General features: G+C 42.2%; 1 protein-coding gene across 2 annotated transcripts; it reads left to right on the top strand.

Moving 5' to 3' along the window:
• The first annotated feature begins 2548 nt into the window (after nucleotides 1-2548).
• Nucleotides 2549-9202, top strand: slc22a15 (solute carrier family 22 member 15). 2 transcript variants are annotated; one of them, XM_048270637.1, is made up of 12 exons: nucleotides 2549-2811; nucleotides 3209-3349; nucleotides 3648-3780; nucleotides 4046-4210; nucleotides 4380-4503; nucleotides 4773-4994; nucleotides 5325-5465; nucleotides 5698-5783; nucleotides 5925-6033; nucleotides 6146-6218; nucleotides 7628-7786; nucleotides 8055-9202. In XM_048270637.1, exons 1-12 carry the CDS (start codon nucleotides 2728-2730, stop codon nucleotides 8106-8108), a joined length of 1491 nt encoding a protein of 496 aa, XP_048126594.1. In that variant the 5' UTR covers nucleotides 2549-2727; the 3' UTR covers nucleotides 8109-9202. The 2 variants fall into 2 exon arrangements, with proteins under 2 accessions (XP_048126594.1, XP_048126593.1); XM_048270636.1 differs by having other exon boundaries at nucleotides 2550-2811; nucleotides 4380-4509.
• Nucleotides 9203-12831: the final 3629 nt, after the last annotated feature.

The raw sequence follows: 12831 nt of genomic DNA, 5'->3' as shown, positions 1-12831 counted from the left end.
ATTTTGCATCACCCAATCTCACTTACTGCCTACTGTCATTTTTACATTTTGTCTTGGTGAACTAACTTCAATTTCTTAAAAGCCTAATATTACAGCTCTGTGAGATAAATACTATCTAAAAACCTTTACACAGTAGTTCATATACAAACTGTAAAGGTCACATAACATAATTCACAGAAGAGGGGACTATTAACGTTGTAACCCTGAATATATTATAATCATATCCACTACCAGAGAAACACTGGACAGGAGCAAAAGAATTAAAGTTCTCCGTCGTACGACGGATTTCCGTCAATTTGATTTTAGAAATGTCATATTTGAGATCGATGCAGATCCGGTGAGAATTTTTTTTAATTTTATTTTCCTTTTTTTAAGTCAACTGCAAATATTAGGTCCGATGAATGAATGTGTGTGATGGTAAATGTTTAAAGACCTAATAGTGTTCTTGAGAACTTTCTGTGTCTCAATCAGAGACCGCTCAAGAAGATAGGCCTACGTCAGCCATGAGTTTCGCTTTGTTTATGTTGTAGCTACACGCTTGTCTCATTGGCCTGGGGCGGTTGATTAAAAAAAAAAAAAACACGTCTGGAGGACGGTCTAAAAGTTGGATTATAGTGACACAATCGAGACAGCTGATTAGATTGCCCAATCCGTTTAACTTTTTTGCATATGATATTGTGAGCTCTATGTGCGAATTCGGAGGCTGTGTTCTTTCCGTGCATCAATGTAGACAATTTCTTACTATCGCGAACTCTTGTCAGGGGAGGTCATTTTTTGGGTGTCACCTATAACTTCAACAGATAGCCTGCTATGCCACCCGATGTACTATTATTGTTACAGTTTTTAATCAACATTATGTGTAAAGCGACGCAATATAAACCGTAGCCTATGCCTATCCCGTCTGATATGTACAACAATGTTTTTCACAAATTGCGACGGAAGGTTTTGACTGAGCGTGTTAACATAAAATAATAATATCGCGAACTGTTGAGTAAGGGGGTCAGTCGTGTTTGTGACGCACAGACAGCCTTGTAGCCCATTTTGCTTAGGCTTCACTTATAACGACAGTAGGCTGTGAGCGTGTTTTGACAAAAAATAACCATGCAATTAAAATAGTCAACTTAAAACTTTGCTATTATTAATGTATAGCACAAAACCATAACCAGTAGGCCTACCAGAACCTCGCATATTAGCGTCATGATTTGTGTGCGTCTATTTGGCAAGGCCACTAGCTGTCATGGATGCGTTGCTAAAGGAAGTCACAGGTGTCAAAAGTTAAAAAATAAATGGAGATGGGCGGCTGTTGGAAACGTGGGAGAACTAACAAGCCATGGTGTAAAAACATAAAGTGCCAGGGGTTTGCTTTTGCGCGGTTTGCTGCAAGAAAATTGTTTATGGATGCAATAGGAAAACGTTTTAGCACGCCAACAATCAGAAGACCGCAATAAGGTTAACGTTTGTGCACTTCAGGACATCTTCCCTACCTGGTGCAACTAGCCACCACGACAGAGGCTACGTTTATGTATGGCTGACCGTTTTTGCGCTCAGAAAGTAGGCTGCGCATGTTCTTTCATAGCGCAACACGACCTGTACCTGTCCCATCACTCTTGTCAACCTTATACAATCTGTTGCTGAAGACAAAAGCGCCCCCACCAGATTGTCGTTATCAGATGTGCAGACCTCCTGCATGAGCACATACAGTATTGCTGCTCATTGGAAAACTAAGTTGTCTGTAAAACTCAAAATTTCCATGTTTTCATTAAGTGCGGATGAGGCAACAAATGGAAATATGAACAATATCTATACTGTTCTGATTCGTTACTTTGATGAGGAAATGTGAAGTCTTGCCAACTTGATTTTATAGATTTTACTTGGTGTTGAATTGTATATCTTCAATTTCCCCTAGGGATCAATAAAGTATCTATCTATCTATCTATTGGCCTGAAGTAATTAAATAAGAGTGTAAGTTAAAGCCTTGCTACAATATTGCTGTAGTAGAAAAGAACAGCAATGGCTAATCAGCAATGGTCAGGGATGGTACTGAAATATTGTTTTGTTCATCAGGAAAACTCAATCTCAATCAAGAACACCTCAATTCGCCTTTTTCACATGGCGGCCATACGAGGCTACAGGGTAGGCCTACACAAATTGTTATGTTCTATGCATTCACCTGTAGGTGGCATTAATTATATAGTAACTTACGAGTACCCTGTAGCCTCGTTTTGGTGTTTATTTGGTGCTTTATATTGCCGGTTGCATCTTTTTGTACATTAAAAACCAATAGGTCGCGACCGCAGGGGTGCTATCTCTATAGATAGATTTGAACAACATTTTTTCACTTTAATCCCTGTAATAGCGTTTGTCCGTTTGATATAGGCTATAATTAATATATGTGTGTGTGTGTATGCGAGAAGACCAATGGTGTATCATAATCTAGATCTAAATTACATTTAGTCAAATCGTTGTAATTTCGTGAGACTTGCAGAGGCTATTATTTTGGTATGATCGCTTAGAAACTCACCCGGAAGTAAAATTGTCTGATTTGACTGAGAAAAAAAAAATAGTTGAACGGAATCAAAGCTATCTCTTGCGAAACAAAGCTAGCTCCTGTTATCGGTGGCTGTTCTTGACAGAACAGCGCCACGATAACGGAATCTTGGATACCAGCCATCAGCGTAGCCCTCTCACGTAATGTGATGCCATACCGTTACGAACGCACATCCTGTAATGGATTTAGAGGAGGCATTCCAAGTTGTTGGAGAGTTCGGGACATATCAGAAACGCATAGTGACAGTGCTCACGTTGTTACAGGTGAGCGATCAGTGTCTTTCTACCTGAGATACACAGACCATCATGTGTTACTGAATGAGCTAGCTGTAGCTAGACGGCTACTCGTAAAACCGTCAATGCGTAAAACAACGAAACATCACCATTGCTGTTTATTCTTCCTGGTCAGGGTTACCGTGTTAGAAACAATGTTGCATTTGAAGTTTCTGTAACCTCATTCGTAAGCATGGGAAGATTTTCTGCGTCGTTGTTTTCCGGACAGAGACCCAGTACATTTGTGAGACGTGGACTTGATTACGTGTTCTTATTTACACAGCGAGTCTATTGTCAATTTTTTCAGGATATAATTAACTGTGGCACTACCGGTCCGCTTGCTGTCCATAATGTGTTTATTGTTTACAGTTAAGATGTTTTCTTGCAGATTTATATGGCATGTCAGTCCATGCTAATAGTCTTGATCGGAGCAGTGCCAAAGTTGAGTACGGAGAAACTAGATGATGCAGGTGGCGAAATAAGCAGTCAAATAACATTCACTGAAGATGTCAGTTCTATTGTTACAGAGGTAAGTGGCTTTACCTTCATCCAAGGAAAGTTAAGTGTGGAAAACACATTGCTGTGTCATTATGCTGAGTTTTGCGTTTCAAATAGTTTTCTGGTGTGATTTAGCCTAGAAATCTAGACGCACCCTAGCGGCGGCAAATTAATTTGCTCAGCCTGTACACATTTCAATGATATAGGATGGCCCGCCAGGCTAGGTGTAATTTGTAATCTGGTGTAATTTGCATAGCCTGATTTGTTGTTTGATCTTGCAAAAGAGATGTAGGCCAATGGGAGCCTCATGCCAATGTATTCTTTTCCAGTGGTACCTGGTCAAACATCAAGCCTATAAAGTCAGTTTAGCTGGAGCTCTGTTTTTTGCTGGGGTTCTGGTTGGAAATGTATGTTTTGGACCCCTATCGGACAGGGTTGGAAGGAAACCAGTCTTTTTGTCAGGTAAAAAGGAAATGCATTCACCCAAATGCACTTTGGACTATCAGGTAGTCCAAATGATCTAACTGTGTCATGTGTCATGTTGGTAGAAGTGTGCCACTCTTACATGGCTTTGATTTAAAGGCTTCTGCCTTCAGTGTAATCACATGTTACTTTCACTGGGAAAATAATCCCACATAAGAAGCTAAGTCAGTTGTTTCATGTTTAAATGTCTGGTTACTCTACTAAGTCCCATGCCCCTCTCTTCATCTGCTGTTTCTCCCCTCAGCTTTGTTTTTCGAGGTGCTGTTTGGCTACGTCACGGCACTGGCCCCGAGCTATGAGGTGTTTGCCCTGTCCCGTTTGTTAGTGGGGCTCATGAATGGAGGGATGGCGCTGGTCTGTTTTGTCCTAACCCAGGAGTATGTGGGCAAGTCCTACTGGGCCCTGACCGGTAATGCTCACATGCTGGCCTTTGTATTTGTGCTAGAAATGCTTAGAAATGCCAGTGTGTCAAATTGTATTGTTTAGGAAGAGGACAATAGTTCATTAATGACACTGAAGCATTTCAGGAGTAAGTTATTTATGCTTTGTTGACAATATCACATGTTCCTCTTTTTTAGGAACCTTGACCAACATGACCTTTGCTGTGGGAATTGCCTTGTTTGCTGCCCTTGGCTACTTCATAAGGCCATGGCGCAATCTGGCCACAGCGGCGAATTCTCCTGGTGTTCTCTTCTTTCTCCTGTGCGTGTACGTGCAGTCACATACTCAGGAAGCAGAGGGGGCTAGTGGGACCCTTGTATTAATTCAGTGACATTCATATGAAGATGTTTGAAAAGAGAACTCTCTCCATGGTCTTTTCCAAACAAATAAATCTGAAATGATTCAATATGTTTACAAAGTATGTATCTGCTGTGTGTATTACACTGGCTAATGTAGGAGACACTCTAAGTGCCTTTTGGGAGATTTATTTGCCTGCTCATGAGTGAAATGCTTGTGTCGCCATCCTCCAGGACTCTTCCAGAGTCTCCTCGCTGGCTGTACTCCCGTGGGAAAACGGAGCAGGCCGAGGAGGTTCTGCAGGACCTGGCCCAGTGGAACGGCAATGGCAGACCCATATTGAAGCTCAAGCGCACCCCCGGTTCGGACCGCCACAATGGCTCCAGCATAGGCCTGATTAACCTGATTACCCACCCAGTGCTGCGCCGGAGGACGTTAGTGCTCATGTATGTGTGGTGAGTGTGGACACGGTCGCTCGGGGAACCTCTTGGAGACCTCTGATTTTACCTTCATCAATAGTTGGTGATCTCTCAGGACACCACTGCACGGGAAGAAGTTGAGCAACTAATGCCATTTCACTCCATGTTTTCCATTGTATCTCCACCTGTCTGACCAATACAAACCTTTCAGTCCTTGAGTTGATGACTCCGCTCAGAGTGCTCCCACGTGTTCATGCACAGGAACTGCTTGTTGACAGCATGTGCACTTTGGCTGCCATGTAAATAAGGGCTCAGAAGCCTAACCACACCCATGGCACCTCTGCGTGCACTGTTTGTCTTCTCTAGGTATGCATGCAGCCTGGTTTATTATGGGCTGACGATGAACGCAAGTGATGACACAGGAAACCGCTACCTCAGCGTGGCCATGTATGGACTAGTGGAGCTTCCGGCATACCCCCTTTGCATATATTTTATCAACAAAAAGTGGTAAGCCTCTCTAGACATACAAAACCTTTTCTTTTTTCACTTGTATGATTACAGACTGCCCATCTTGCATGGTCGACTTGGTGTTTACATGGCTAATTTCATGGTTAAGATCAGAATAGTTAAAATAATTTTACCATTGGGATTCAAAACATTTAGCTGTACATTTTGTTATATTTTGGTTTGATGCTTAGTCTTTTGAATACAGTATTTGGCTTTGGTTTCCCTCAATCAGGGCTGGGAGAAGGAAAACAATGGCAAGCTTTCTAGTCTGTGCAGGTCTTTCTTGTTTATTGACAATGGTCATGCCAACAGAGTCTGGTAAGTTACATTTCTCCCAAGAAAACATAACATGGCATGCCGAGAGTATACATAAGATATACTGTAACTACTATGAAGTACTTGTGAACTCAGTAAATATAGTCCTAAAATTGTTCATCTTGAACTGTACTTTCCCCACAGACTCTTGGTTTAATGCGAACTCTTTAGCTCTGACGGGCAAACTGATGGTCAGTGCAGCATTCAACATTGTGTATGTGTACACATCAGAGCTCTACCCCACTGTTATCAGGTACAGATGTATGCTAATGCTATAAACAGTCTTCCAGAGTAGCCGATGGGCTGTAATGTCGTTTTTTTTGTGTTTTCTGCTGCTGATGACTTCTGACCTCTCCTCTGCACAGAAACGCTGGGCTCGGAGTCTGTTCCATGTCCTGCAGGGTTGGGGGAATCCTGGCGCCATTTGTGCCTTCCTTGGTGAGTACATGTGGATCCAGTGCAAGTTGTCAAGGGTGGATGGTTATGAAATCTCGGATAATGTGCCTCAGCCCTGTGTGACTCAGGGAGGCTGACAGATATGAGTCATCCACTTATGCATGCAACTCCCATCCAAAGAATTTGTAATGGCATGTAGGGGACTGTGGGAGAAAGTTGTTGTAAATAATTCCTCCAACTACTCTAAGTAAACAAGAAATTCTGAGATGACATACATTTTATGTACAATTTTTATATTTTGTATTTCAAGCTCTAAACTGCACAATTTTGCTGTGATTTCTCTATTTTTACTCTTACTGCTCCAAAGTTAGAATATGGCACACCATATATAATTATAAATAATAATGTAGAGCTGTAAATTAAAAAAAATGACTGATCGGACTTAATAATGATTGATAATGATTTGATAATGACAGTCTTATCTTGAGCTGGGAGATTTACCCAAAAGTAGCAGACATGTGACACAAGTATCGTAACACCTCCAATTACCACCACTTTCTTTAGAAAATTCTAAAACAATGATGTTTTTTAATACTTAAAAATAACATTTGATAAATGAACCTTACATTTTTCAGTAGCCATAGGTGTGTAGATTAACCAAATCTGGTTTGGTTCTTACTGGGGTTTTTACTGCCTGAAATATCCGATTTTGTTTACCACGCTCGGAGGTTAGTGCTGCCCTGGTAGGTCGCCTATTTACGCCATTTCAATGGCACATGAACGGTTAGACCGAGAATTCTCGTCATGAAATTAAAATTCCACTGGAGCTCCAAGTGGATTTGTACACGCAGCCTTACAACACTGTTTACAGTTCTTCGAGTCACAGTAAAATGTCATTTTTGGTACATAGCTAATTTAGATACACCTATGGAGTGGGTGTTTGCGTTTCTTTAGGAATCCGCCATCTTGTTTTGTATAGAAATTGATATTAAGTGACACATACATGCAACACGGCGGAAATACGGGACTGGCGGTAATAGGGGGAGTTCCGATAAGTTGTCAATAAAACTCCCAGTTTAGAGAGGTAGGTAAGAAAGTATCCATGTTTGGAAAAGCCTTTGCCATAATATGATTCCCAGTGATTACTGTGGCCTCCCTCACATCTGGTGCCTGAGGTGCGTCCAAAATTGGCGAACAGTGGCAAACACTTGTGGTGAACATGTTTTCTTTGAACAGTTAAATTTGAACGATTTGGTGACGGTAATGGCATTGTTGCCTTCGTCAAGCTCATGTCCAGCTCCACTATATGTTCACGGAGAACTACCTCTTCAGACTGTTTGCAATTGTTCGCAAACGTTGGCCGAAAACTCAAGGCTAACGGAAAACTGTTTGCAAGCGTTCGCCTACAGTATGTTGGGTGCGAATTTGAACGCACCTCTGGTGTCTTTCAGAAAGTGCTGCACGTGTCCATGCCCTTCATGGTGTTCTGTTTGATTGGCATCTCCGCCGGGTGTCTGGGGCTCCTCCTACCTGAGACGCTCAACAAACCTGCCGCTGAGACACTGGATGAGCTCAGCAGCCCCGCCTACCAACGCATAGTAGAGACCAAGGTGATTTAACCTCCACCCACAAGCTCATCCTCAACACAACTTGTGTGCACTTATTGATGAGTAGTCAGCTAGACTTTTTGCTGTTTATTGAGTGTGGCTGCGTTCCTGTTTCTGGTTTAGTCCAATTGCAAACTGACAGTTCTTTGTAATGTAGGGTCTTGTAATTTCCATCTTTAATAAAATGTAAGTGTTTGTAAGGAGATACAAACTGCACATGGTGATCCATACAACCGAATGAAGCATTGAGGTTGTTTGCGTTTTTGAACAGGTGCGCTTATTGGAGGACGAGGAAGTCAAACCAAAGCACAAACTGAACGAATGACCAATCTGGAGACCAAACCAAGAGGGAGAGGTGAAGTTCAGGTCGTGGGACTGCCTGACGTGCCACACTGGCCTGAGCTCTCCCCGGGTGCTCCCTGCCTCCTCCGGACCACAGACCCCCAACCAGCCAGACAGCCAGCAATCATCAGCATCAGCAGCAGCAGCACGGCCTGCAGCCTCCGCGTCTGCACACAGGAGCAGCTTCCGAAGCCTCCGCTCTGAAGGCCAGCGCGGCGTCGGATTCCAGCGGTGGCCTGTCAGGGAAATTCCAGGCTTGAGCTCAGCGGAGTGAACTCTTTGGCTAGACTATCACAGACGCTGAGGGTGAGTGGCAGCCTCTTCACAACAAGAAGCGGGATGTGTGAAAGGGATTTTGTTTTCATGGTGTCATGTGATAAACCTGACGGGGTTTGTTTTCATTTGGTGTCATTCCAAATGAGACATGCCATCTCAGGGCATGAACTTCTCAACCAGTCTGTTCACAAAATTACTCACAGCCTTCAGCCATTCACTAAATGAAAGACAGGACCAAATTATTCCTGGGGAATTCCAAACTGTTGTCTTTTTCTGTTTCAGTCACATAAATCGTGTGATTCTGCCTGATACTATTATCTTGTTTCATACTAATGAGTTTACTTTGTTTTATTAGCTCTGCGTGAGCTGCTTTTAATTGTTGTGCCTTTTCTACAAGGTCAGGAGGCCATAACAGTCAGTACTTCCTCCTACAGTGGGTCTCTAGCAACATATGTGTTAAAGGGGTCAGATTATACAAAATGGCTCTTCAGCTGTCTCTGGTCTCATCTTAGTAATTTCGATAGGTGTTGGCTTCAGTCAGTGACTAGTCAGTCTTGTCTATCAGTAGAATGAAGGTTCAGTGACTTGATCTTGTTTTTTCCAGCCAGTGGAAAAGGTTTTTTGGTCCATTTGGATCTCTTCATAGGGGTATTTTTATAGCAATCATATTGGGAGATTACAGTATTAAATATTGTGCATGTTTGTGAATCCTCGATTTTCAGAGGAGTCGTTATTGCAAAATGGTTAATATGGTTAATACCTCTGACACATATATAATTAATATTAAAAGACTTGAACTCATTTGTTTTGATGTTTTATTTGTAAGTGCAGTGACTCTTTATGGTCGCTAGGGGTCACTGCCTCCGAAAGCAATGCGGTTTGAACCTGGCCCACCTTTGACCCTCTACCCTGACTGTGGCGGTGATGTCAGCATTGACGCAGGTGAGCGAGGCGCAGGTAAACCACAGGTTCCAGGAGCTGAGACATCAAAGGGCCCGAGCATAAGATGTAACCACGCAAATGTTTTTTTTTTTGTTTTTTTTCACCTCCCATTGGATTTAATGACAGCCTATGGCAGAGTTGGCTCAGGCACCTGGCAGAGCAGGTAGACTGAAGGGAGACCAGGGGGAAGAGTTTAAACTGTAATCACTGTTTTGGTTATAAGCCTCTGTCTCCGAGCAATGGCTGACAGCACAGAAATCCCCTCCACAAAATAGATAAACAGCAGAAAGTGATGTGGTCTTGTCTGCAGAGTTAACCCTGTCTTATTAGGGGTCGCTTCTACGGATGATTTTACACTGTTTTATTAAGAATTAGAATACATTTATTGATTTTCAAAGTCTAAGTTTCAACAATAATCACTCAGCCAAAGTATACTTACATGCTTTGATTTCTATAATGCCATTTGATAAATGAAGTCACATCCTGCTTCTGTGTTTGGCCCTTATAGAACTGTCAACCTGGAGTTGTGATGCTTCATTTAACAGGCTGATTGCTTGTTTGTTATGATTTGAAGGACCCTGTAAGTTTCTCCTTAAAAATCCCATGAACTTTGGCAACCAGTGCTGTGAAAGAGTTTTGGCAAAAGGCCTCTAGATTGGAAAATCTTGTATTTACAGCTAATCTGAGTTACTCTGACAGAATCTCACGGAACTGGGTAAATTTAACCACATATGCTTTCATATGCAATTTGAGATCACCGAATGTCAGAAAAAAATCATTGCTTTTTTTAGTTCATGTACTATTAGGCCAGTTATTGTTTTTTGTGCTCACTTTCAAAAGTTGATGGTTGATTGGTGGTTGGTGGTTTATACAAGTCATTTCTTGTAAGAACTGTTGCATCTTGTATATAACCCTGCCAGTAGGGGGAATGTGCGAGTGCATCTTTAACACAGAAACTCCCCAGGCCCCTCATGTGCTGCTCAGAGTTGAAGTATGCCCTGAGTAATGCTCCTACTGTGTAATTAGGACTGCAACTCCCCTGGCTCATGGTGTATCCTCTTGAGACACTCAAGGGCATGACTGAGCCGAAGCAGAACGCATTGACACATGAACTGTGTTGGATGCCAAGAACTTAGTTCACGATTAGGTCAAGTTATTTGCATGTGACAAACAAAATTGAATGAGTTGTTTGGGCAGAAAAATTAGGAAGTTATCGTTGCTAATGTTCAAGGAACTTCTGCTGATTTCTTTGTGAGATGAAGGTGGATAGAACCAGCCAAGAAGGGGGAGGCACCAACAAGTAATTCCTTCATGGGAGTTTTTTTTTTTTTTTTTAAGTCGAATGGATGGAAATGTTTAACTCATCTTTGTTCAACCGCTGGGCTCACTTTACAGACCTGAAGCATAACGACAGGAGGTACAGGGTAGAATTCAAGTCCTTTAGTCATGTGTATGAGATGTGAAATTTTATCAAGCAGAGAAGTATAATTATGAGTAGAAGCGACCACTAACAGATTTGTTTTCTTGTGCCTTCTGTTCAATATTTGAATCACATTGAATAGACTTTAGTGGAGGAAACCATGAGAACATTTGGTACAGGGTAATGGTAAATTACAGCCTCTGGTACACTTAGTCACCTTGATGTTCAGGCCAAACTTATGTGTGTGTGTGCTGAGAGATTTGTGGCAGCCAGACAAACATCATTCACCTTCTGTCAGAGAACACCTCATAAATTGTGGAAGGTGACATCAGGAAACACAGAGGTCACCTACAATCTGTTAAGGGCCACCAATGGGAAACATAAAAACACAAGCACACTCCTATTAGTAAAGGAGTGTAACCATGCTTGTAGCTCTCGTTCTCTCTCTCTCTCTGTCTCTCTCTGAATGTAGCCTCCACACTGTTAAAACTGCTGGGGGAAACAGCCGTACCATCATTCATTCAGACGTTGGCTATGACGTGTGTCTCTGAGCAGTTAAATGGATAGCACCCAAGAAAGAGCCAAAGAAGGACCCGGTGTAAGTCTAAGCATACCCTGCACTCAGCAGCATGTGAGCAAGAGAGATGGGGGACAGATATGGAGGAAGAGAGAGCATTTCCCCCTACGAAGTGGCCCTCGGCTGTAGCGCAAAGTGCATTGTGTCATTGGAGCAATAAAAACAGTGAGAGAGCTTTAAAAGCGTGAGGGCTGGAGGAGACCGGAGAGGAGAGAGTGAGTGTAAAGTGGGATGCGCTCCAGCATTTTTTCTATTCAGCCGTTTCCTGTTATTCCTAACACCCGTGAAACAGGTGTACAATCTGAGTCACATCCCAGCAGATCCATCAGGAAAGGTCAGCCAAAGTTTATCCCACTGTGTTTTTTTTTGTTTTGTTTTGTTTTGTTTTGTTCTGTTGTCCAAAGATACCATAGGATACCCACAGTAGTGCTAGTAGTGTTCCTTGTTATGTCGTATACATACGCAGACTGTTTATATACAGTATGTGTATATATTTAATGTGTGTACATGCTGATCTATGTGTTTAAGTAGTGTGTGTGCACAGTACTTTCCATTCCTGAGACTCTTCTCTCAATTCTCTCTTATATTGGTGCAACAGGTTAGGACAATATAACTTAACTTGTTACTTACAAGTTAGATTGTTTGGGCTTAATTCTACATACAGTGATGGCCAAAAGTATTGGCACCCATGCTAAAGTTGACTGAAAAGAGGAATATAAAATCATCTTTTGGAAATTGATCTTAATGCCTTAAGTGAAAAATGAGGAAATATCTAGGACACCAATTATATAATAAGGACACCAATTTTCTTAGTGAATGAATAGTGTATCATAAATAAATAAATGTTCTTCCTTAAAATACAGGGATCATAAGTATTCCCACCCCTATGTTAAATTCCCATAGAGACAGGCAGATTTTTATTTTTAAAGGCCAGTTATTTCATGGTTACCTTGTTACCTTGGCCTTTGGAATTAAAATAGCCCCACATCATCACATACCCTTCACCATACCTAGAGATTGGCGTGGGTGTTATTTCAGTTAGCCTATTAGCTGGTTTGATTTGCATTGAGCTCAATGAGCATCAACAGCTACCTACTGTATGCATACATGGTGTGATGGCATACATATTTACATATCAACACGAATGTCAACATTGTGGGATGTTGCAGAGGACAGACCTCTCTGTCAAGTCGTTATTTCACCGTTCACCAGCAGACAGGAAGCAGAAGAATTTACGAGGACATAAATGGAGACGCTTGACGTCCGAGTCTATAGCCAACGGTCAAAGATCACTGTGGTCTCGGAGTTCTGCCACGTTCAGGTTCAGACCATGGTCTGAGAGGCAGGAGGGGAGCTGCAGTTCACTACCAAGTTTTCCCTCCACTCTGAGGTCACCAGATGCCACGGCAGTTCCGCCCAGGAGAGCAAGCTGGATCTCCTCCTTTAGGCAGACAGGTTCAAGTGCAGTTCACAGGGCGAAGAGAAGCACAC

The sequence above is a fragment of the Alosa alosa genome, chromosome 18 (assembly GCF_017589495.1).
Source record: "Alosa alosa isolate M-15738 ecotype Scorff River chromosome 18, AALO_Geno_1.1, whole genome shotgun sequence".
Lineage (NCBI taxonomy): Eukaryota > Metazoa > Chordata > Actinopteri > Clupeiformes > Clupeidae > Alosa > Alosa alosa.
The sequence above is the reverse complement of the archived record's forward strand: the minus strand, read 5'-3'. Positions and strand labels throughout refer to the sequence as shown.

Excerpts from the sequence above, each read along its gene's own strand:
- slc22a15 (XM_048270636.1), top strand. The coding sequence starts at position 2,728 with ATGGATTTAGAGGAGGCATTCCAAGTTGTTGGAGAGTTCGGGACATAT. Across the intron at positions 2,812-3,208 it reads CAGTGCTCACGTTGTTACAG|ATTTATATGGCATGTCAGTC; the intron begins GTGAGCGATCAG and ends GTTTTCTTGCAG. Across the intron at positions 6,034-6,145 it reads CTCTACCCCACTGTTATCAG|AAACGCTGGGCTCGGAGTCT; the intron begins GTACAGATGTAT and ends TCCTCTGCACAG.